Source organism: Nicotiana attenuata, unplaced genomic scaffold (assembly GCF_001879085.1).
Source record: "Nicotiana attenuata strain UT unplaced genomic scaffold, NIATTr2, whole genome shotgun sequence".
Classification (NCBI taxonomy): Eukaryota; Viridiplantae; Streptophyta; class Magnoliopsida; order Solanales; family Solanaceae; genus Nicotiana; species Nicotiana attenuata.
In genome coordinates this window covers 35,141-61,023 of record NW_017675157.1, presented here as the reverse complement: position 1 = coordinate 61,023, position 25,883 = coordinate 35,141, and the positions used below count along the sequence as shown (strand labels likewise).

Genomic DNA, 25,883 nt, shown 5'->3' with positions numbered 1-25,883 from the left:
AGTTTACAAATGGTCATGTCGGCCTTATAGGCCCGTATGTCACATGTATAAGTTTGTATATCATGCTGGGTCATCATACGTTAAGTATTCCCTTATGTTTTATTCTTGTTATCTCATGAAGGGTTTTCTAGCTCATTTACCCATGATAGTATGATAAGAAAGATATGTTACGTTGGTACTCGGTTGAGCGAGGCACCGGGTGCCCGTCGTGGCCCTTCGGTTTGGGTCGTGACACTTATATATTCAGAATTTTTGACGAAGTTAACGGGATCTGGTGACCTTTCTTCTTCAAGCATATGTTAGCATCTGGTTTGAGAGATTATAAATATAAAATAAATAAATTAAAATTTTCATATGTTATTGTTTAAGTTGTGAAATTTGAAAAATTCTCATAATCTAGCACTTATCACGTGGAAATGCCATTTCCTAGGTCGGTAACAACATTTGACTTGAGCAACAGAATAAATCGCCAAATTGATTGGTCTAAAGTGTCTAAACTCAAAAGTGATTACTATTTTTTTAACATTAGCTTGTAATTAGAAGGCGGGAAAAGGAATTGGGCAAAAGAACAAAACCCTACTAACACCTTTCTCCCTGTTTACGCTTTTCCTTCCCCAGATGGCGAACTCTCGAGGAATCGCTAACTCCCTTACGCGGCTAACTCTCTACTCAGCGCTCTCGCCGATGTTCTAAGCGGCCATCGGTAACCTTCAGGTAACTTTATCTCGGTGAGTTTTTTCCTCTCTATTTTAGAATTATTTCTGCCCAAAATCTCAAAATTAGGGCAGTGTTCATCTTCTTGTCGCGTGTTTATGACTTCACGTAATCGTGTTGCTATTGGATTCTTTCTCTCAATTTTGGGAGCAGAACCAACGACTCTAAGAGAAGTGTTCCAAATGTCGTATTGTTGCTTCATCTTTTTTGTGATTTCATCCAATCAAGTTTAACTATGAGCCTAATGTACTTAAAATTTGTCATAGAATTTGTGTTCATATCTCATCGTTGCATTAAATTTTTAAGCGTTATGTTTATAAACTTTGGTTGGTATGTTTTACCTAGGTAGAATCTCTGTCTACATAACTTTGCCTGATGTATTAGGTCCTGAGTAGAACAGGTTCATTGTGCCAAAATCTACAGAAGTGAATCTCTTTCTACTCCAAAAGTCTCTCAACTAATAGCNACGTGGAAATGCCATATCCTAGGTCGGTAACAGCATTTGACTTGAGCAACAGAATAAATCGCCAAATTGATTGGTCTAAAGTGTCTAAACTCAAAAGTTATTACTACTTTTTTAACGGAAAAGGGCCTAAAATGCCCCTCTACTAAAGAAAATAGGACATCAAAGTCCTCCGTTAAAAGTTGGCCCCTTAAATGCCCTTACCGTCTAAAAATGGGCTCAAAAATGCCCTTATTCACTAACGGTAGACATGTAATTCCACGTGGAATTACATCTGGCCTTATTAAAATGCCACATGGAATTAAAAATACCCCACCCCTTATTATTTCCCTACCCCCTACCCCCGGGCCCACCTCCAATCTTAACTTAATATAGCCGTTAGGGTATTGTCAATTACCAGACCATTTCCTTCCCCATTTTCATATCCATGGTCCCCATTGAATACAACTTTGCACACATTAGCAATTATCCTGTAGTCATTGAACAACTTCACAGCAGTTGGACTTATATCAGAAGTCCAACTCATAACCTCTAACTGCCCTCTCAGTTAGAGGGCAGTTAAAATTTTGGGATGAAAATGGGGAAGGAAATGGTCTGGTAATTGACAATACCCTAACGGCTATATTAAGTTAAGATTGGGGGTGGGCCCAGGGGTAGGGGGTAGGGAAATAATAAGGGGTTGGGGTATTTTTAATTCCATGTGGCATTTTAAATCCATGTGGCATTTTAATAAGGCAAACGTAATTCCACGTGGAATTACATGTCTACCGTTAGTGAATAAGGGCATTTTTGAGCCCATTTTTAGACGGTAAGGGCATTTAAGGGGCCAACTTTTAACGTAGGGCTTTGATGTCCTATTTTATATAGTAGAGGGGCATTTTAGGCCCTTTTCCGTTTTTTTAACATTAGCTTGTAATTAGAAGGCGGGAAAAGAATTGGGCAAAAGAACAAAATCCTACTAACACCTTTCTCCCTGTTTACGCTTTTCCTTCCCCAGACGGCGAACTCTCGAGGAAGCGCTAACTCCCTTACGCGGCTAAGTCTCTACTCAGCGCTCTCGCCGATGTTCTAAGCGGCCATCGGTAACCTTCAGGCAACTTTATCTCGGTGAGTTTTTTTCTCTCTATTTTCGAATTATTTCTGCCCAAAATCTCAAAATTAGGGCAATGTTCATCTTCTTGTCGCGTGTTTATGACTTCACGTAATCGTGTCGCTATTGGATTCTTTCTCTCAATTTTGGGAGCAGAACCAACGACTCTAAGAGAAGTGTTCCAAATGTCATATTGTTGCTTCATCTTTTTTGTGATTTCATCCAATCAAGTTTAACTATGAGCCTAATGTACTTAAAATTTGTCATAGAATTTGTGTTCATATCTCATCGTTGCATTAAATTTTTAAGCGTTATGTTTATAAACTTTGGTTGGTATGTTTTACCTAGGTAGAATCTCTGTCTACATACTTTGCCTGATGTATTAGGTCCTGAGGTAGAACAGGTTCATTGTTCCAAAATCTACAGAAGTGAATCTCTTTCTACTCCAAAGTCTCTCAACTAATAGCACTACTACCACCTTGGAGCTGTATATAACAGAAGCGCCGAGAGATCAGCAAAATATGTTAGGACATCATACAAAGGTGATGAGCCGAATATTCAAAGAGTTAAAATCCTTGTAGTATCACTCAAAATTGCAACTTTTATATATTTAATTATGTAGGTTATGGAGGAGCTAATAATTCAAAGTTCTTAGCAATTGAAGTACAACTATTTCCTGTTGCATCTGAATTTTCAATATCTCCATAATTCTGAAGAGAATTATTGAAGCATGGCTTCATGTGATTTATAGCCTCTGTATCAAGTAACTAATACCCTTAGCTATGGCTGTCCAACGGGACGGGACGGGACGAAATTAACGGGACGGGACGGGACGGGACGACATTTAAGCGGGACGGTGGTGGGACGGGACGAAACGGGACGGGACAAACGGGACGAAATGGTCGTCCCATCCCGTCCCGCTAACAAACGGGATAGGACGGGATGGGACGGGACGGGACGGAATGGGATGGGACGGGACGGGTTCGTGGGCCTTAAGTGTATTTTTTTTTAATAAGAAAACGTCTAGTTTTTTGAAAATTACTATGTTTTTAAAGTTTGCAACGGCTAGATTTTTGACTTATTTAATAAACTTAAATGTTACTATGTTAGTATGTTAAAACGAAAATTAGAAAACTAAGTAAAGAATTATAAAATATTAAAACAAAAGACTTGTAATGAAATATTCTAGTAAATATAAATTTATAATAGAGTTATAATTTATTTAATATAATTTTAAAGTATTAACTATTAAGTAACTAAGACAATTCATAAAAATAATTCATCGCTTAGAGCCTTTTATTTTATTAATAGAACTTTCAAATCTCAAATACAAATATAATTCTTTAATGGCTGGTGCATAAGTTGGATTTTTTTTATACTTACCAAATACAACAGAAATTCCACAAATATACCATAATATTTGTGTAATAGTAGGATAATATATACCAGAAAATTGTTTTGTAGCATAATAAAATTTTTCTAAAAATTTAGTAAAGCTCTCTGATCTCATCCCAATCAGAATCAACAATTTGAATCAACAGGGTAAAGCATTATGCATATTAAATACCTTTTGAATGGGCACCCGATAGTCATAAGCAATTGTAAGCATTTCATAAGTAGAATTCCACCTAGTACAAACATCTTTTGGAACTTTTCTAAATGGAAGGCCAGCACTAGCACATTGTTGAGCAAATTCACGAATTCTACTTTGTTTATGAGCACGAAAAATATAGCCACAAGCATGTTGTATTTTACTACAAGCANAGATCAGCAAAATATGTTAGGACATCATACAAAGGTGATGAGCCGAATATTCAAAGAGTTAAAATCCTTGTAGTATCACTCAAAATTGCAACTTTTATATATTTAATTATGTAGGTTATGGAGGAGCTAATAATTCAAAGTTCTTAGAAATTGAAGTACAACTAATAACAGAAGCGCCGAGAGATCAGCAAAATATGTTAGGACATCATACAAAGGTGATGAGCCGAATATTCAAAGAGTTAAAATCCTTGTAGTATCACTCAAAATTGCAACTTTTATATATTTAATTATGTAGGTTATGGAGGAGCTAATAATTCAAAGTTCTTAGCAATTGAAGTACAACTATTTCCTGTTGCATCTGAATTTTCAATATCTCCAACTAAATGTGAATTTGATTCTGAAGAGAATTATTGAAGCATGGCTTCATGTGATTTATAGCCTCTGTATCAAGTAACTAATACCCTTAGCTAACAGAATTACTACAATCATTTAAACCAAAAATCACTAATCTCAACTGTAATTCCTAATAAACTGAAAGTCACTAAATTTTACTGCATTATTCCCACCAGTGTTGTAAATAGCGCTCGCCTCAGCGCTAATAGCGTGAGGCGAGGTGATGCGAGCTGCCATCGCTATTTTACAGTGTGGCGTAGCGTTTTCAAAATGGCGAGTGCCTCTGCCTTTGTAGCGTGAGGCGAGCTATAGCGACGCTTTTTGCAAAAAAGAAAAGAAGAAGGTAGTAGCAGCGATCTGTTAAAACAAAAAATTAGGGCTCCCGATTTCTTTACTCTTTCTCCTTCAAGTCGACAGCAAACCTACGGCAGACCAGCGATTTCCTTTCTTCTTTCTTCATCAGGTATGCTTCTCTTCATCTCTTTTCTTCTTTCTTCGAGTTTCTGTTCTGTGACTCTGTCCAATTTTTTTTTCCTTCTTTCTTCTTTCTTTCTTCTTTCTTCTCTCTTCTTTCTTTTTGTTTTGGGCTCTGTTTTTAATCGCTGCTGCAACAGAACAGAGCAACACTGTGTTACTCTGTTTTTTCTTCCTTTTTCTTCTTCTTCTTCTTTCTTTTGGGCTCTGTTTTTTATCGCTGCTGCTGCAACATAACAGAATCTGTGTTACTCTGTTTTTTCTTCCTTTTTCTTCTTCTTCTTCTTCTCTTTTTTTTTTTGGCTCTGTTTTTTATCACTGCTGCTGCACTCAACAGATTAGTCTGAGAAAAGCTCTGTCTTTTCTTCAGTTCATAGAGCTTCTTCAGTTCTTCTTCTCTTCTTTTTTTTCTTTTTTCTGCTCTGGAATTTCCTCCTTTTTTGCAGTTAAAGAGTTAGAATTAATCGCACATTGACTGGATAATTTTTTCCTATAAAACAATATTGAAATGGCGTCATCCGATGGTAATAAAAGAAATGATATAGCTTGGGATTAGCTTGAAGAAGAATAGATGTTGCTTGTTAGTATGAATCTACTATAGTTATATATTGAGTTTCTAATTTTTGAAAATTGATATATTTATTAATATATTATTGCTATTTGAGTTTTTAGTTATATATAGAATATTTTATTTTTTTGTATAAATTATCGCTTCACAGCAAAAAGGCGAGCGCTTCGCTGCTCGCCTCAGTGAAGCGGACCCTCGTCGCTATTTGTCGCCGCACGCTATCCAAAACACTGATTCCCACACTACCTTTGCTAATTCTTATTTCTGCTTTTCCTAGTGGGAAACAATAAGCAAAGAAGTGATAAAAATTCAAAAGACACACTTGTGTTTAAGATGAATCTAAAAGATTAGTACGAAGATCCGAAGTAAAGAAGGGAGTAAAACATGAGTGTTGTTTTAGACATTTGTATAAATGAATAGATGGAACTATAATGATAAAATCAATAAGCTAATAGAATTTGAACTTTGCAGTAAAAAGAAATAGCTTACCAACAGTTGCCATGGTGACAATGGCAAAGTACAAAGATGTGATATAGCGAGTCCAAAGATCAATAGTCACCCATCTTCAGGCTTCCTATCCACGTGTAACCTTCCTCCCAAGAAGCTCCAGAAAGGACAACAGATTATTCTCCAAGCTCCTCATATCCTTTTTCCCTTTACTTTACAACCATGATATGATAAGTCCAATCAACACTCTTCTATTTAGTTTAGAGTAACTATGTTTCTTATGTTGTAATTGTTATAAAATTAAATGAGTAAGAATAATAAATTTGTTGTTTGTATATGTAGATGGAACATCGTATGTGGATGTACGATAGGAATCTTCCTAATCGGCGGGGTTTAAGAAATGAATTTTTACAAGGTGTCGATGAGTTTATAATGATTGTTTATATACTAAATTTCACTTTTAATGTAAAATCGGCATAAAGAAGCAGTGGAAGAGCTCGCTAGGAGTCATCCGACCGATGAGCAAGGCCAACCAATCATGCCATCGGAGGAAGAAACTCTCTCATTATGGTTGAACGTGGTTGGAGGCGTGTATAAGGGTAGAGCATACGGCCTTTCCTCCGAGCGCAATTTTAATCGCCTCGCGTGTGGACTACAAGGTATATACTTTTTGGTTAATAAGCTCTTCTTTTTGTTAGCTGTGTTTCGGAGTCAGTTAAAAGAATAACACATTCTGGAAATACAACCTTTTGGTTTCATGTGTTTCCATGTATGGTTCAGTTCGGTTATCAAAAAATATATGGCTTAGATAACTGTAATGTCTGTTACTTCAATCAGGTTTTTTGTAAAGCAATTATTGTGAATTAAACCATAATGGAGAAGGTGCTGCATATTAGGTTCTAGCATAGCGTATTATATGTTTTCTTGCATGTTAGTTTAAAGTAGCTCGCTGATTTACTCCCCCCAGCTAAAGCTTATAAACTTGAAGTATCATTTTGGTTACGAGTCAAAGAACATATTGAAATCTTTCCTTGGCTGATTCAACAATAAGTGCTAGCACATATCTGCTCAACCTCAATGAGTGTGGTGCAACTTAAAATAGGCTTATATGTAAGTCAACTTAATCCTTTTCTTGTACACATATTTTATTAACAAATGTACACATATTCTGTTAACTCATGTACACATATTCTGTACACAATCCTTAACACTACTGCTGTGTATATGTTTAAGTTTTATGCACTAATATTGCTTCAGTACTATCTAAACTGGCCTCGCCTGCTATTATGCCGTCTGTGCATGTAATTTAAGGACCTNATGAAACAGAAAATAGAGCGACATCTTAAAATAAAGAGTGAATATAACAAATTGGTCTGCGAGTAGCTATCTTACTTTTGATACTGAAGGCCTACTTTGCTCTTTCACAAGAAAAATCAAATATTAAGTATAAGTAAAGAATGTTCAATATGTACATTTATCTCACGAGTAGTTAACAAATACTGCAGAAAAAATATGTTTTCTTTTGTCAAGCTAGAGCACAAGAGCCTAAACTATCTTGTGGCCTGGTTTGCTGTCGTAATTTTGAAATTCATCCAATTCAATGATGTGTTTTTCTTTCTGCTAACAACATGAACATCTAAACATTAAAGAAAAAAAGAACATGTACCTCAAATATATGTCCAAACATCAAAAACTTTTAAATCAGCTACTCTTTCGCACTCAGTTTGCTTGCCCACTTCAATATTTACAACCAGAATAGGCAGCGTGAAAATATAATTTATTCAATATTTCTTGAGAAAGATGTCAGATTCTTATTTGAAAATTATTTTGTCAAAGAATTGATATCTTTAGTCCATTTAAGATCAAGTCATCAGGTCCTACCTTTTGTTTGAAGTTGGAACATTATCTTTTTATCTACAATCTAATNTATAACATTTATTAATATAGCGACCAAAGTTGGTCGCTTGATATGATTAAAAATAAATAAAAATAAAACGTTATTTACATCTGGAGACCAACTTTGGTCGCCAAATATATAATACTAAAATATTTGAGCGACCAAAGTTGGTCGCTATATGCTTTGCCCGGAAAATTTGGTCCTTTTACCTGGGAGACCAACGATGGTCGCTATTTAGCGACCAACTTTGGTCCCTAAGGTAAAGGGACCAGCTTAATATCGACCAGGCGTGGTTGGTCGCTTTTTGGCCAATAAGCGACCAACGTTGGTCGCTTTTTTCCGGAATTCTAGTAGTGATAACTTCAGCATACGGGGTTGAAGTAGCAAAGGCAATCACGCAAAACTTCAGCATTCTAGTAGCCGGGCTTGAAGTTCAGCTAGGGCTGTGCATAATTTGGTAAATACCGAATTACCGTACCGAAGCCGAAAATTTTGGTATTTGGTATACGGTATTTTGGTATTTGGTATGGTATTTGGTTTAAGTTTTTCAAAAAAATGGTATTAGGTATGGTATTTGGTTTTTTAAAATAAAAAACCGAAATACCGATACCGTACCGAAATATATATTATATTACACAAAACATATATTATAAATTATAATATAAATATAAAAAATCTAAATTTTACTTTCCTTTATTCTCTAAGTTCATCAATTAACTCTAAACAAGTAACAAGACATTTCTAATGATCAAATATTCTTTTATGTACACTTTTCTCTATTTGGATCGATATTTGTTAGTTTTGGACAAATTTTTTGTCAACAAACATTTTCAGTTTTGTATTTTTGAGTACTTTAATTAAGAATATTATAGTCTATGGCTCTATGCACTAGTTAGGTATTCAAACCGAATAAACCAAAATTACCGAACCGAATAAACCGAAACCGAAAGGAGAAAAATCGAACCATACCGAATTTAATTAGGTACGGTATTGGTATAGGATTTTAAAAAACCGAATACCGAAAATACCGAACCGAAATGTCTAAATACCGTACCGTACCGACCGACGAACACCCCTAAGTTCAGCTCTAGAGCTGAAGTTTTTGTTTTGTAACTGTCGAACTTCAGCTCTAGAGCTGAAGTTTTTGTTTGTAACTGGCGAACTTCAGCTCTAGAGTTGAAGTTTTTGTTTGTAAGCTTCAGCTCTAGAGCTGAAGTTTTTGTTTTTTAACTGTCGAACTTCAGCTCTAGAGCTGAAGTTTTTGTTTGTAACTGGCGAACTTCAGGTCTAGAGCTGAAGTTTTTGTTTGTAAGCTTCAGCTCTAGAGCTTGAAGTTTTTGTTTAGTAACTGTCGAACTTCAGCTCTAGAGCTGAAGTTTTTTGTTCGCCAGTTTAAATGCAACAACCTCATTTCGTCTAACTCACACTCGGCTTTGCTCAGCCATTTTTATTGCTAAGCAACTGATATTCGAAAATACAAAACAATTAAGAAATCCTTATGAGGATCAAAGTATTATCTTTATGATATGTTGGAGTCGAAGTCTGGTTTATAGGTTCAGTTACAGCTTTAAAATAAGAGAATGACAACGATTAAGGGTAATGGCGTGCAATGTAGTAAAAGAGAAGCAACACAGGAAAAGCATTCCACTTTGCAATGAAAACAACAAAGACTCAGACTACCAAGAACAGTAATGATCCCTAAGATGACATATTCAAAAGATTGAGTAGCTCCACCACACTGTACAATCTCAGACTTTTCTTTCTAAAAATGATTATTAATTTCTTGAAGACGTTGTGTGAATACATGTTATAGCCGTAACAGATTTCTTGCAGAAAAGGGAGAAGGAGAAGTTTGAGAAAGAAGAGGCGGATATAACTTTGAGGAGGAGGAGGAGGAGGAGGAGAAAGGGTGCTGAAGTTGTTTAAAAAGTGGGTATAAGTTAAAAGTTTAAAAAAAAATGGGTATAGGTTAAATGGGGGCGACCAAATAAGGCGTCCCGTGCAATTTTTACGATTTCTTGTATGACTTGGGCTCTTGGTCTTCGATTTAAAGGCAAGTCCACAAGTTTGGACTTGGCGAAGAACACAACACAGGATGTGGTGCAGTGGATGGGACTGCTCTTCCCTTAACCAGAGGTTTCGGGTTCGAGCCCTGGGTATGGAAAAATCCTTGGTAGGGAGCGCTTCCCCCCGAAAGGGGCCCTACGCGGCGCGAATCCGGATATAGTCGGGCTCTAATACGGGTACCGAACACCGGTGGGAAACCAAAAAAAAAAGAAGAACACAACAGAACCTCTTCATGTACAAAAATTGTTAATAAGATCTTTTCGCAATCTACTGAGTTGAAACACATTTGGAGCATTTCCCAAAATGTAAAATTAAATTTTGAATCACTTCTAAATTAATACTAACAGTGTACCCTTTTGGACCATTGAGATATCATATTTTATCAAGAGTATCATTCACGTATAGTTTTAAAAATAATAGCACGCCTCTCAAACTTATATGCATGGTGGTTATTCTGATTTTTATGAACGAAATATTATTTGACTATCTCATCAAATCGATGATTGATTCAAACCATACATCAGATATTTGTAACAAGCACCTTTGGTAGAGTAGAGTGGTAGAAATGATATTCCTTTAGTTTCCATGGGATATACACGAAACTACCTCAGAATCCCTTTGTCTCTTTGAGATACACAACAAATCTACATCCATAAGGAGTAATAACCCAAATATAAATATATTTTTAAGGAAACCTATTCCATAAGGAGTCCGACACATATGATATGGAAAATTGAAACTTGTGTTGAATGAGAAGACCTTTTGATTTCTATGGTACGTGAATTTTCTTTGTTCATGTATTAGGAAATTTATGTAAAGGATGCACATATGATTCTTATTCAAGAACTAGGAAAAAGTAGAAGTAAAAAAATTAAATATGATATATGTACTAGATTAGGTACATCTTACAAGAATTTTTATAAACTGGCAATGAGCTATTCCATCCTTTTATATTTCAGCTCATCGGTTATGTCAACTTCAATAGCTGGATTTAAACTTATATGTAGCTAACACGATCAGAGAAATTCAGCTTGTTGAAGCAAGTTGACTGATAGAAACACATTTCAACCAAATCACGTGTTTATGTAATTGACCTCTCATATGCTTCTCCTTAGAATAAATTCCCAAACATTAGAAATGGTTGTCCCAAATAAATCAAAATAGAGGTTCAATTGCCAAAAGGTAACACACAGGAAGCATTTTGAAGCTCAGGCCAGGAATAGAATGAACAAAAGAAAAGAAGGACAAGACTTTAATTTAAGCATAGAAGAGCCAAAGATACAAGCAGAAGATTTGCTTGACAAAACAAAGCATAGATGAAATGACAAAATCGCAACGGTTGTAAATAATACAATCTTATATGCCAAGTGATTCTCACTTGGAAGTTGAGATCTCCAAAATAAAGACCATCGTAGGATCATGAGTATGCTCTTAGCATGCATTTGGTAGCCAAATGCTAAGAAGAGGCAGTGGGACACTACAGACTACAGAGTAAAGAAGTTAATCTAGAGATGTTCTGTATATCGTATTTAACACAACACCTTTTTAAGATGACAGTCTTCCCTAAGTGCTTAATACCAATTATAATCAACTCCAACTAATCAGACTCTCCTCTATTGAGCATGAGCAAACACAAACCAAATTCTAGTCCCCATTCGCAACTTATACTGCGAATGAAGACTAAAACATACTAATAGTAAATGCATATGCATATGAACAACAACAAACCCAGTGTAATCCCATAAGTGAGATCTAATGAGGGTAGTGTGTACGCAGACCTTATCCCTACCTTTAAGAAGGCAGAGAGACTGTCTCTGGTAGACCCTCAGCTCATGAAAGATAAGGATGCATATGCATATGAACAAAAGAAGAAATTTCAATAATACAAAACTATGCCAACTTTATAGCCGATCAAAATAGCTTTAAAAATGCTTCATTAGACCAACATGATTGTCAAACGATAGATTGATCCAATGCAAGTTCATGAGACATGGTTTTCCAAGATGCCAATTGTTATAATAGTTAAAGATAGTAGTTTGCATTTGGGGATACAAAGACAAAAATATACTCAGATTACTGAACAATCTCTAGCAGAACTTGTTCATAACACACCAAGATTACATGATATTTATAACAAACATATCAAGAGTGCTCCCGAGCAAAATTCTATCACTAACATATGCCAAATTTTCTCAGAAAAAATAGAACCCATAAAATCATACAGAAAGTCGCTCCTAATCGAAAAGACTGAATCCCATGTCGTCATCGCTTTCTTCCTTAGGCTCTTCCTGTTCACATTCCAAATTAAAAAAAACGTTAGCTCATGCACATTTTACAGTCAAAAAGATTATCACCTTCTATACAAAATCAAAATTTCTATCAATCAATATAACTAATATTCATTTCTTTCTTTTTTTACCTTCTTTTCCTCAGCAGCTGGAGCGGCCGCAGCAGCACCAGCAGCAGCACCACCAGCTGGTGCAGAAACAGCAACAGCAGCCCCACCGCCACCAGCACCGACATTCATAATAAGATCTCCGAGGTTTCTCTTCTCAGCAAGTTTAGCGAACAACAAAGGCCAGTAAGGCTCCACTGTTACATTTGCTGCTTTTACTATAGAAGCAATTTTCTCTGCCTATTACAGTAAAAATCAAAACCCAAATCAGTACATTAATTAATAACTTATATAAATGGTAATTGACATGCTATCACAAGTTAAATTCTAATATTTTTATAATGTCAGTGTATATAACTTAAATCTCATTAAAAATAGCAGTAAAAAAAGTGAAAAAATCTAAAATATAGGGAAGAGAAACATACGGTGATGGGAATGTCCTCATCGTTGAGGATTAAACAAGCGTAAGTACAAGCGATTTCTCCGATCGACATTTGATTAACGTTGTTCCTGTTTTACAAACAATTTTTTTTTTTGTTGAGGAAATGGAGAAAATAATTGATGAAAATGGTTACTGAGTGGCTGTGGGAATTAGATTTTTACCTTCAAATCAAATGACGGCTGCTTCCACAATCCACAGATGCTGCTGAGTGCTAGGGTTTTGTGATTTAGAACATGGGAGATGTTATAAAGTTGACAGAACTTTGGGGGCCCGTTTACCTTAATGAAGCCCAAGAAGATAATAGGTCCATTTGCCTTGAAAGGGAAAGTAAAAGAGAAAATCTCACTTTATACCTATTAATTTCAAATTATTTATCCTTTAATGCTCAGGCTTAAATTATTTATTATTCCTACCTATGCTGTCCAAACTATTTACCCGATTATTAGGGAGTAATAATTGGAATCACGTGCAGCTTGTCCCTCATCTCAACTGTTTCTCCAACTCTTACTCCACTCTACTCTTTTTTCATTTGAAGCAAAAACGACAATCTAATTTCAGCAATCAAAAATCCAAATCTCGTATTTAGAGATGTTATACTTTATGTATACACCAGTAAGCTTCCCAGTTGCAGCCTTCTGATGGAAAGAAATCATCAGTCTTGAGCACTCCCTGTTATATAAAAAAGAAATCGAACCACAACACTCAAAGGGCTCTCTTTGTGTATTCGATAAAAACAATTCATTGATTCAAACAAAGAAAAGTAGATAATGCTTACAAAAACAATTCTTTCTCTTCACCCAAACTGGTTTTTGGAGATTTATTGTACAAAAATTCAAATACACCATTGAAGGACCTTGAAACTTGAAACTCATAACTTGGTTTGTTTGAGTTTTTAATTATTTTGATCCGATCCTATATGGGTTTGTTTGGAAAGTTGATTGGAGGTTGTATCTAAAGTTTTAGTCAATTTGGTGGAGATTTTGTAGTAGATTTTAGAAGTTTGGGTTGAAATATAGTTGAACAAGAGAAGAAGAGGAATTTGTATTCTATACTCAAATAGTATACAAATATACCATTTTGGTATACAATTCATTGCAACTATATACCATATTAGTATAGCTATATACTATATTGGTATCATATGCTAGTTGATTCATTTTTTGGTTGTATTAGCTGCATTTATTAGTACAATATTTGATTTTATTTTAATAATACTAATATAGTACAATATCTTGAAATACTTTATTATATTAATTTGTGTTACACTATTTTTTTATTTCTCTTTATGCATGTGTGTTATGTAATAGTAGTATAGTCATATAGTTGCCGGAAATAACCAGTAAAACTGCATACCATGTTGGTATAGTTATATGCCATATTGGTATCATATGGTAGTTTAAACATTTTTTGGTTGTTTTGGCTGCATTTTAAGTAAATTCTATTATGAAATTATTTATATGAACGTGATTTGCAGTGCTGAAATTTTTTTTGTGCTAATGGATATAAATTATGTGTCTTATGTAATAGTTTTTATAATTATAGGCAATTGTTGGAACGACCCATACACCTATATACCATGTTAGTATATGGAATGAGCAAGTTGCTTAGCAAATATTTAGCTTGCAACGCGAGCATGTAATTTTCTCATACTGTTATTGTATCCTTTAATGTTTTGGTACAATAATATAGTCACAAAATAGTTGTAGCAATATTCTAGAGCAATCATATACTCTGTTGGTATAAATGCATACCATATTGGTATCATATGGTACTAGAAGTCTTTTTTGCTACTTATATTTTTATTGCATTTTCCAATATTTTGTTATTATTTCTATTCTAACTAGTATATATGGAGATTTAGTGGCCTTAGATTATGTTTTCTTGCTCCATCACTGGTTGGTGTTACTGCTAATGCTAGAGATGTACTGATATTTGTAGGGAAGGAGATCAAGGTTTGCATAGCAATCACGTGGAATTAGAAAAGGAACAAGAAATAAAAAATAAATAAAAATAAAAATAAAATAAAGAAGGAGTCAAATTTGAGTGTGAAATAAGTTATGGTAAAAATATCAATAATACGATTTGGGCAAAAATAAATGAATAAAAGAGAAAAAAAATAGGAAGAAAATGAGAAAAAAGAAAAGGAGAAAAGAAAAGAAGCATAGAAATAAAAAAGAATTTGAGAATAAAGAAAAAATTCCCCACAAAAATTACTATGGGTAGGAAATGTAATTAGTTTATGGGTAAAAAAATAAATAGGTAGACAAGGGTAAAAAGTTTTGTTTTTATGGGTAACTGTGTCAAAACCCCAAAGTAAAAACCTCTTATTTTGTTCTTTTTATTTTGAGAAATCTACGCGGTATGCCTACTGAAACACCAGTTCACTCCATATACATTTATAATATTATTTACCATGTATGCTTACTTTAATTTTAAAATTTTAAATTTTTAATAATACTACTCCATGTGTTCCAGTTTATGTGAACCTATTTCCTTTTTAGTCCGTTCCAAAAAGAATGACCCTTTCTAAATTTGGAAATAATTTAGTGTAAACTTACAATTCTACCCTTAATGAGAAGTTTTTATAACCACACAAATGCTTTGGGCCCTTTTTAACTTGTTTAGAATCACAAATTCCAAAAGTCTTCATTTTTTCTTAAACTTCGTGCCCAGTCAAACAGGTTCACATAAATTGGAACAGAGGGAGTATATGTCATTATGGAGGGGATTTCAATGGCTATATTGGGGCTAATGCTAGGGGTTATGATAATGTGCATGGCGGGTTTGATTTTGGGGATAGGAACAAGGAAGGTACCTCGCTATTGGATTTCTCTAGAGCTTTTGACTTGGTTAGCTAACTCGAGTTTTTCAAATAGGGAGGAGCACCTGGTCACATTTTGGAGTTCGGTGGCCAGGACCTAGATTGATTACCTTCTCTCTACGAAATATGATAAAGGTTTATGTGTTGATTGCAAAGTCATCCCAAGTGAGTACCTCAAGACCCAACATAGGCTCATAGTTATGGACCTGAAAATCATGATGAGTAGGAAGAAGAGGGTGATGCGTAGGCAACCTAAGATCAAGTGGGATAACTTGACTAAGGACAAAGCTTAGTAGGAGAGAGATTGCTGGCTATGGGGTCATGGAGGAGTAGGGGGATACATCAAGGATGTGACAGTGAATTGCATTAGGGAAGCTGCTAGAGAAATTTTAGGGGTCACGAAAGGGTATTCTGGGGGTCACAAAAGGGACTGGTGGTGGAATAGAGAGGTCCAAGGTAAAGCGGAAGCCAAGAATGCGACTTATTTAAAGCTTGTGGAGAGTACAAATAAGGAGCGAAAAAGGACATATCTGGAGTGTTATAAGAAGGCAAAGAAAGAGGCGACTTTAGCAGTGACAGGGCCAAGATTACGGTGTTTAGACGTTTGTACGAGAAACTTGGAGGCAAAAGCAGGGACAAAAAGCTATACCGGTTGGCCAAGGTGAATGAGAGGAAGTCCCGAGACTTGGACCAAGTGAAGTGCATCAAAGACGAGGTGGTAATGTATTGATGGACGAGGCACATATTAGACGAAGATGACAGACATACTTCTATAAATTGTTGAACGGAGAGTGAACATAAACATCGTGTTGGGTGAGTTGGAATATTTCGAGAGTCGGCATGATTTTGGGTATTGTAAGCATATTAAGTTAGATGAGGTGGAAAGGGTGATGCGTAAGATGAGCAGGGGTAAAGCGATAGGACCAAACGAAATACCGGTGAAATTTTGGAAAAATGCGGGCCAAGCAAACTTGGATTGGCTTACTGGGTTATTCAATGTTATTTTTAAGACAAAGAAGATGTCTGAAGAATGGAGATGCAGTACGTAGTTCCATTGTACAAGAACAAGGGTGATATCCAATATTACAATAACAATAGGGGTATAAAGCCGTTGAGTCACACTATAAAGGTCTGGGAGAGGGTGGTGAAAGTCAAGGTGAGGAGGAGCGTGTCTATTTCCGAGAATCAGTTCGGATTCATGTCAGGGCGTTCGACGACAGAAACTATTTATTTGGTGAGGAGATCAGTGGAACAGTATATGAAAAGGAAGAACGGCTTGCATATGGTGTTCATTGACCTTGAAAAAATGTATGATAAAATTTTGAAGGAGGTTCTATGGATGTGGTTAGCGGAGTTCCGATAGCGTACACTAGGGTGATTAAGGATATGTATGATTGTTCTAAGACTCGGGTGAGGACTGTGGGAGGTGACTCGGATCATTTCCCAGTTGTGAAAGGGATACACCAGAGATCAGCTCTTAGCCCATTTTTATTTACCTTGGCAATGGACGTGCTGATGCAACACATCTAAGGGGAGGTGCCATGGTCCATGTTATTTGCCAATGATATAGTGTTGATCGATGAGACACGAGGCGGGGTTAACACAAGGTTAGAGGTTTGGAGAGAGGGAGTATAAAGGTTTCATCTATTTCTGTTATCTTACTTTGTCCACCATGTCCTTGAGCGCTGCTATTAAATCCATCATTTTCATGCTGAAGCCATAGTCGGCGAGCATTGGTCTGGAGTGATAATCACTGATCCAGGACGTCTCCGATTTTTTCTAGCCCAGCATATGTGTAGTTAATCTCTCCTACCGGAATTCCTATCATCACAAATATGCCTTGGTCGCTGGTCTATCTCACTCCATATGGTTCGGGGGTACGGTTCGTATTGTACTTTGGAATCCCGATGCATAAGTTCATCTTGTCTACGAGTACCTCTCGGTCAAAGGCCATATCCGGGGGTATCCTTCACTTCGAACTCGGGGAGCACCGAGATGTCTACTTCTATTCGGAGCTTTGTAATGTATCGATGGTACACATCATTTCATGTCCTTGCAGAGAATTCTCAAAGGCTTTCCGTCAGTCTCTTAGAGGCCTCTAACCTGTTTGGGTTCAAATTCCTGATGAATGTTATAGCCGCCCAATCCCAATTTTCTATTTCCGGGAGCAGCATGCTTTCCCTCTGGAATCGGTCAATAAAATCCATGAGCGACTTTGTCCTTCTTTGTATAATCTTGAAGATATCTTCCACTTGCTTTTTCACCTTTTGTAATCCAGAATGAGATTTGAGGTAAATGAGATCTAGAATGAGATTATGAAAAATCTCTTCAATCGATAAGTTAATTGAGTTTGAATCAGTCAATAGTTAATCACAAGTATTCGTGGGAGCGATACTCTACTCACTACTTTATTACTTGACGATCGCGTACACTTACGTGACTATTTTTGGTCGCAACAATATCCTATCAATGCATATAAATTAAGGGTGTTAAACGGGTTGGGTTGACCCGGTTCCGGACCGGCCCAGACCGGTAGAACCCGGAACCGGCCCGGACCGGTAACAGGGGGCTGGGCTGAGCTGGGTAGGGGGGTTGGGGGGGTTGGTCCGGTTTAATTCTTTGAAACGGGTAACCGGCCCGGTTGAACCCGAAAGAGTGAACAGTAACTCTTACCGGGTTAACCGGCCCGGACCGGCCCGGTTTAAACGGCTACTTTTTTTTTTTTTAATTTTCCAATTCTGTGGGCAAGAAATTGAACAGGAAAAAAAGAAGGGAAAAAATGGCAAGTAGCAGTACTTGTACATGTTCTTGTAGATCCATAATTACTGCAAAATCAAATGTTATTAATCGATTTAAAACACCAAGAGGATTACAATTGATTTTACTTGGAAACCCCAGATTAAAGCAAATACCCAGAATTTTTGTGGTAAGAGCATCAGCAGTTGATAGTTCATCTAACTTTGTTGAACGCATGGAAAAAGCCCGGTTGATTTCCAAGGTATTTTTTTTTTACCTATTTGTATTATGTGTTTTATTTATCTGTTCATATTGTCAATTCAATTATGTGATCAGTCAACTATGTAAACAAGGGAATGGCGAAGCTATATAGTCCTGAGGGTGGTTCGTCGAAAATTACACTATTTATATAGGTGAAATATTGCATTTTAGAGGTATATATTTAAAACCCTTGGTGAATTTACTTGTTGTTAAAAATGTAAACCTTTTAATTTGTAAGTTTGAATTATGAAATAAAAGCAGCACTTGCAAATTGCAATAAGTGCAAACTTTTCCCATCTTCCTTGTATTCTTTATGTTAGTACTTTGTATTAATATAACTTACAATATTTATAAAAAATTCCAAAAAAAAATTAAAAATACACTAAACCCGGCCCGGCCCCCTCAATCCGTAACCCTTACGGTTCAATTTTTATCCGGATAAACCCGAACCCGTTAAACTCGTTAGGAACCAACCCAAAACCAGCACGGACCGTAACCCGTGCGGGTCCAAAAAATAGATGCCCGGCCCGGCCCACCCGTTAAACACCTATAACATAAATTAAATGGAAAATAAAACAAAAAATAGGAAAAGTTGAAACCGAGTACAAAGAGTCCCGTCATGTCGACGGAGGCCACCACCACCACCGTCTCCGCCGCCTCCAACCGCCGTTCATACCGGTGCTACAACTGCAACCACGCTTTCCACATCACCACCACCACCTCCGCCGCCAGATCCTCCTTCCGCTGCCCTCGCTGCTTCCATCGTCACCTCCTCCCTAATTACACCATTGCAACTTTTACTCCTCCTCCTCAACCTCCTAACTCCAATTCTACCCCCCCAACCGCCGTCGCTACCAATTCCATTACTACTTTGTACTCTTCCGATTCCGATTCAGATTGGACTGACAACAACTCCGATGATTTTTCCTTTGAGTTAACACAGTTCCGTTCACCGACTCTTAAATCGTTCCTCAGCTCGCTCCCCAGCGTCAAAATTAACGAATTGTTAAAAAGCTGCTGTTGTTCGATTTGTATGGAGGAATTCGAAGTTGATTCGGAAGCGAGTGAATTGCCTTGTAAGCACTTCTTTCATAATGACTGTATTGTTCCTTGGCTTAATCGGAGTAATACGTGTCCACTTTGCCGGCATAAGTTGCCGCGAGAAGATCAAGAAGAAATTGATAGAGAAACTGAGGAGAATCGCGTTGTTCTACAATTCGTGCATTCCTTAGAATCGAGGGAAGTTGGTGATGATGATGATAATTATGATGATGATGATGTTGAGTTTAGGGGATGGGATCTTGAGGAAATGCACGACGAAGATGGTGATACTTTGATGGTTGATGCATGATGATATCAAAGGAGGAACGTGTATACCTGTAAATATTCTCTTTTTTGGGTATGATTTTATCTATAATGGAATTATTATATCGTGAGAAATGAATGTGTTATGATTTTGCCAAAATGGATTCAATTTTTAGTAGGAAATAAACTTTATATGTAATTCAGTATATCTCTCTTATATTGTGAAGTATCAAAGTTCAAACTGTGAATTAATTTAATGGATTTGAATTTTTGAATGTTGTGAAAAAAGTTATATAGAATAGGGATGACGCTGCCATGTTACCAGGAGGTCACGGGTTTGAGCCGTAGAAACAGTCTCTTGCAGAAATACAGGGTGAGACTGCGTAAGACCCCCGAATAGCGGGATTTTAGTGTAGCGGGCTGCCCTTTTTAGAATAGGAATGACGTCAAACATTTTGAGTGTTCCAATAGAAATATTATCGTATAATTGTGATGGAGGGAGTACATCAGCTTTGGTGTTTATCTAACAAAGCTATAAGTATGACAGGGAAAGGAAGATCATGACAAGCCCCTAGTGCTTGTTCAATGATACGGACACAACACGTGATGTGAGTTAGGTGCATGGCACGGGTTTGAACCTGGCCGCGGACAAAGCCTTGTGTTTAAGTTGGGGATGTTTCACAAGTTTTGAAATTGTGCATCTGATTTAAGTTGGCAAAGAAGCGCACGGGATTTCTTCTGATACGAAAAAAGAATGAAAAAAAAGATCTTGACAACAACAAATGTAAATAAAGTTATTGCATGTTGATAAAGGATGAAGTTACTCGTTTTTAAGTATTTTAATAGATTTGAGCCTAAATATGCTAACAATTATATCTGTGACGGATTAACTCTTGGATTCATGAACTGTTTTTCATTATGCACCATTGCACCTAGGATTTCAAATATTATTTTCTGCTTCTATAATTGCGCAAGGACAATGCCTTTTTATATTTTTTCTCTTCCGGGACATTCTCAAGTACAACTTCTACCTTCTTTTATTTTTATGTTATATTAAACTTCTTATGGCTTGTATAATGTTGGGCTGGGATGATTTAAATGGAGAAATGCGGTAAGTGGACATTCATATCACCGATCCAACTTGTTTGGAACTGAGGCATAGTTGTTATATTAAACTTCTTCTAGCTTGTATTTGCTGATTCACTTGTTTCAGCTTTGTATATTGTATCTCTTTGACCGGTGGCAGGTTCAGGCAAGGGAAGTCATGTGTCAGGGTAGCCAGTGCCTTCTATTTGCTCACATAAGCAGTGGGATCTTAGTCGCTCTTTTCCCCATTTGCTGTCCAGCATTAACTGTACTCATCTTGCAGGTGAGTGATTTTTCTCCAAACCAGGCTGGTCTCTTTTCCTCGTTTTCTCCTTATATATAAACATACACTCCCCCTGAAATCATGAACTTCTTCGGGCCAAAGGTTTAAGATGCAAGACTATGGTAACCTATGGAGCTCAGATTAGCTATACATGGAATCAATATCCTAGATTTACTTTTCTGCCTTGTGATCACTCTTTTGAGTCCTATCTTGCTACGTTGCTTTTGATAATTAGGATTGCCCTTTTAGATTTGTTAGTTATTAGCTCAGGGCATATATTAGGGTTCTATTAGCTGTCACTCGAAGTTAAACCATCTTTTGGAAGAAGTCAGGGTGAAAGGTCCATAGTCAGTTATATCTTATATGTTTAGTTTTCTTTATGAAGTGCATGATGAAGTCATTTTGCATAAGGAAGTCATTCTCTTGTGTTTTATTACCCAAGGAAAACATCTTCCACCAAAAGGGGGAAATGGATTTCCCTCACTTATGGGCGGGAATCATTTGTCATTGCAACTATTTTAACTCTAACTTCATATCACTTGCTCCGATTAACAGTTAGACATTATTATCAATCTTTAGCCCTCCGCTCTCCGGTTTGCTAATATTATTATTAATCTTTAATATACTTTGTTTTTGAAAGTTATCTTCTGCATGTCAACCAAGCAAAGCAATTTTGTAGGAAAATATTTCTCATGGAAAAAAATTCTTTAGGAACACAGTTTCAATGGAAAATGACTTCCGTCATTCCAAACACTTGAAAAGTAGCTCTTTTGCACTGAAAGAAAACTGAGATTGTTGTTCTGGTATATTTGCTTAAGGGCCATCATGTTGTGTTGTGGTTGTAATGGCAAAGGGTCCTACTCTCTCAAGTCATTTATCTTTTATAGGGTGATATTTCGACATGTTGTTTGGTGGTTACGGTTGTAATGGCAAGGATTCTACTTTGCCAAGTCATATAGTTCTGCCACTGATTGATGATTCTAGCTCTGAAGTGCGTCATAATCTTACCATTAGTTTTCAGGGGCTCGGGGGCAGGTGCGGATTGAGGATTTCAAGAAGATGGACGTACTATTACAGATCAGTAAATTCAGGATTTAGATTTGATGGGGTTCAACCTTTAGGTTCTTAGTATTACATCCATTATATTTAGAAATTATGGGTTCAGAATTGAAAATCATAGTAATTTTTCACAGATATATAGCTGTACTCCACTCCATGTCAAATATATTGAATTCAGTTGAATCCGTCTGATGACTATATGTTGCATCCTCTACTATTACTAGTTTTAACATAAACATTTGGTTTAATTGATTATAAAGTTTTACCGTGACAAAAGAAGTACTAGAATTTCAATGTTTTGGACTTAGGAATTTTAAAAAAATAAACCAAAGAAGAAAGAAAAGACAAGAGAAGAAGCAGGCATGGGAATTGAACCTTTGAGCACATTATTAGAGGTGCACATAACCATTGCACCATATGACTCCTTGACCTTGGGTACACACACATGTTTACGTAAAATTTGAAGAGATATTGTAGTGTTATACACGGTGTAATTAGGGAGGGGATCATGGGTGCACGTGAACCCACACCCTCCACATGGATCTGCCCCTGCTTTGAGGGGTGGGGTGGGTGGTGGTTCTGTTATTCAACCTATCATTCATTTTGGCTAGTTTCCACAATAGCAGGCAATTATGCAAGGGTGCCTCTGATGTTATGCCGGTTGAGCTACTATTTATTGTTACTCTTTGTTGATAATATCTAAACTATGGTGATATGCTATATTGTCCACATTACTTTGGGAGCTGCGAAGGACTAAGTGTAGTCTGGTTCTATAAATTTATACAAGGGCTTAAAATTTGATCACCATGTAAAAATATAATCTTACTATCAATTTTACAGAGTCTTTTGATGCTTTCATATGGTTGAAGTTAGAGAAAACTAGTTCTTATTTTGTTGGAGTGTTCAGAAAAATATGACTAGATTTTGGGAAGGTATGAGTAGCCCTTGATTTGAACACGTCAATTCCTCCTTAAGTGATAGAAGAATTAATCAAAGTAAGGAGGGGAGAAAATTCCTTTGTATGAGGGTTTATAAAGATATACTGAAGAATACAATTTAAAAAATTTATGTGGTAGATTTGAAGAGTCAATTTGATAATGCCAATGAGTGTCTTATTCTGCACTATATCACAATTCATTTATTCTCGAATAGAGTTCTTCATGAAAGGTGGCATGGGACATCTATCAATGGCTCCAATCTTACATCCGAACGAGTGTATTAGTAAGCATGTTGTATGTTGCATGACTCATACTAGATGTGATCCTGCAGAATTTGTCCCATCCACTGCATACTAGTGATTTTTATAACAACAACGACAACAAACCCAGTGGACCCCACTAGTGGGGTCTGGGGAGGTTAGTGTGTACGCAGACCTTACTCCTACCCTTGGGAGGTAGAGAGAGGCTGTTTCCGATAGACCCTCGGCTCAGGAAATACTATTGCTTGTTATGTGATGTCTATTCTAAAGTGATCTGTCCAGTCCCATATGAGAACAAATGGCTTAATGTAGATAACTGAACAATACATTCTCCTGAAGATGTGCAGAAAAAGTGAGGCAAGAAACCGAAGGAAAGAAGAAGAGAATTGGATAAACAACTAAGAAGTATACTGCATTTGCAAAATTCCATCAAAAGCATAATAGTACGTCGATTGTGTGGAAAGAATGGAATGGTAGATCTAACTTAATTTATGATTGCAGGTCATTGCTTAGCCAGTTGGAGACCCGCAACTTGATCATATCTACAGGGAACAGAAATTGAGTGACAGATGTTCTGGCAAAGTTGGAACTATGATGCATAGTAGTAGTAGTATTAGTATTATCAACATTTTGGAAGTTCCTCTCTTTGTATGTTTTGGTTATTTTGGAGGCAAACAAACGAGGATATATATGCTAGGAGACTACCATGGAACTGTAATATAATGGGCGTGCTTTTACAAGCATCACCTTTGTACCAAAATTTTGTTATTGTTAAATAATAATATTAATATCCTTATAGGCAAAAAAAGAAAAAAAGCGTATGGAAAGAAGACATCAAGGACATAATTTTAATTGGTTATGGAGATTGAACACTTTGAACAAGATAAAATGCCTTTTCCTCTTTGCTTTCTATATTCCTATATGCAATGATGGAGATGGAGTACTAGTTAGGACCCTCTTTCGTTCGAACAAAGGGCGCCTAACCTGAAAGAGGAAATAGGGGTTTTCCTCGATGCAAAAATGCACATCCACCCTAAAAGCGAGAGCTCGAGGCGGTGGGAAAGGAGAATCAACAAGATAGGATGTTCTGTTCCAACTAACAAGAGAAGGAAGATTCGAAATTTCTTTTAGATGGCCTCTCGTACTGGTAAACCAACACCTCGATATCTTTGGACCAGTACCTCAGTAACGGCAGCAAGTGATTGAGTTCAGTAGTTGATATAGGAATTATCAATAGCCCAACCAGTCAACTATGTGGCTTGGAACCTGAAAACATGAAACACCTTATGCTGCAATGTAAGGTGGCTATAGATTTCTGGAATAAAATTGCGTTATACTCCAAAAAACTTTGAGAACCAATATCACCGTATGGTTTGCTTGATGTGGCTGAAAGATGAGAGCAATTCTAATAATAGTAAACAGTTATCTCAATTGGCAGGATGTTTTTCCATCTGGAGTATGATACCTATGGTTAAATAGGAATAACAAAAACTTCAAGAATAATGATATTTCTTATTTGTGATACTTACTGAAAAGGGATAGAATATAAACATTCCCTTATAGTTATGACAGTTAGCCGTCAGACATTTATTTTTTCAAAGTAGTAGATTATGTTAAATGAAAGATCGGATAAGAGTATGTTTGGAAAGCCACCTTGAAAATGGATTTGGGTGTAATTGAGTGTAATTACACAGTTTGGCATGTTTGTTTGGCCAAGTAATTACTTGGTCAGCATGAAATTGGATGTAATTGGAGGGGTATAATTACACTCTCCCTCCAAGGGAGAGGTGAGAATTGGTGGTAATTACACTGTGAGCCTGTTTGGACATAATTTGTTTTTCCTTTTTTCTAAAAAAATTTCACTTTTTTTCGAAATCAGCATTTGTTCATAAAATTTTCAATTTTCACTTGAAGATGCATTTTGAAAATTTTCGAAAATTTGAAAAACTCTCAAATCACTCACAAAACTTCAAAAACAACCCAAACTGAAATTTATGTCCAAACACAACTCCAAATTTCAAATACCATTTTCACTTGAAATTTTTTTTCACCATTTTTTGAAATTTTACAATTCTATGTCCAAACGCCTACTGTGTAATTACAAGGCTACTTTTTAGTTTCTTTCCTTTTGTTTTTATTTTAATTTATTTTCTTTATAACTTTTTATTTCTATTATTTTAATTTTTTAAATTTTATTTTTAATTTTTAATTTCTTTTGAAATTTTAAAATATATTTTTCTTTATAGATTATTTATCTTTTATTTCTCTACCTCTACTTCTTGTGATTCCATGTTATTGCTTATATTTTATTTTTTATTTATTGTATTATTCTATTTCTTGAAACTACACCTCCTAATATTAGAAATAACGAGTCATTAACAAACTTGGCATATTATGAGTGATGCAATTAAAGTGAAATT

General features: G+C 36.2%; 3 protein-coding genes and 1 long non-coding RNA gene across 4 annotated transcripts in view; 3 read left to right on the top strand and 1 right to left on the bottom strand.

Moving 5' to 3' along the window:
- The first annotated feature begins 475 nt into the window (after window positions 1-475).
- The window catches only part of LOC109219745, a 36,290-nt gene continuing 10,882 nt past the window's right edge, over window positions 476-25,883 (top strand). Inside the window, exons 1-2 of the mRNA XM_019384218.1 lie at window positions 476-728; window positions 6,383-6,572. Coding sequence (XP_019239763.1) covers window positions 6,452-6,572 — 121 coding nt within the window. The 5' untranslated portion in view covers window positions 476-728; window positions 6,383-6,451. The remainder of the gene's footprint in view (window positions 729-6,382; window positions 6,573-25,883) is intronic.
- On the bottom strand, window positions 11,872-13,008 carry LOC109219746 (60S acidic ribosomal protein P1-like). Its single transcript, XM_019384219.1, has 4 exons — window positions 12,876-13,008; window positions 12,698-12,782; window positions 12,297-12,512; window positions 11,872-12,165 (listed from the first exon to the last, which is right to left on the bottom strand). Exons 2-4 carry the CDS (start codon window positions 12,764-12,766, stop codon window positions 12,112-12,114), a joined length of 339 nt encoding a protein of 112 aa, XP_019239764.1. The 5' UTR covers window positions 12,767-12,782; window positions 12,876-13,008; the 3' UTR covers window positions 11,872-12,111.
- LOC109219744 (probable E3 ubiquitin-protein ligase RHC2A) lies at window positions 19,112-19,972 on the top strand. The gene has a single exon (XM_019384217.1). It carries the CDS (start codon window positions 19,152-19,154, stop codon window positions 19,881-19,883), a length of 732 nt encoding a protein of 243 aa, XP_019239762.1. The 5' UTR covers window positions 19,112-19,151; the 3' UTR covers window positions 19,884-19,972.
- On the top strand, window positions 21,084-24,262 carry LOC109219747. The gene is made up of 2 exons (XR_002066981.1): window positions 21,084-21,206; window positions 23,965-24,262. It is a non-coding gene; the product is annotated as an uncharacterized LOC109219747 (long non-coding RNA).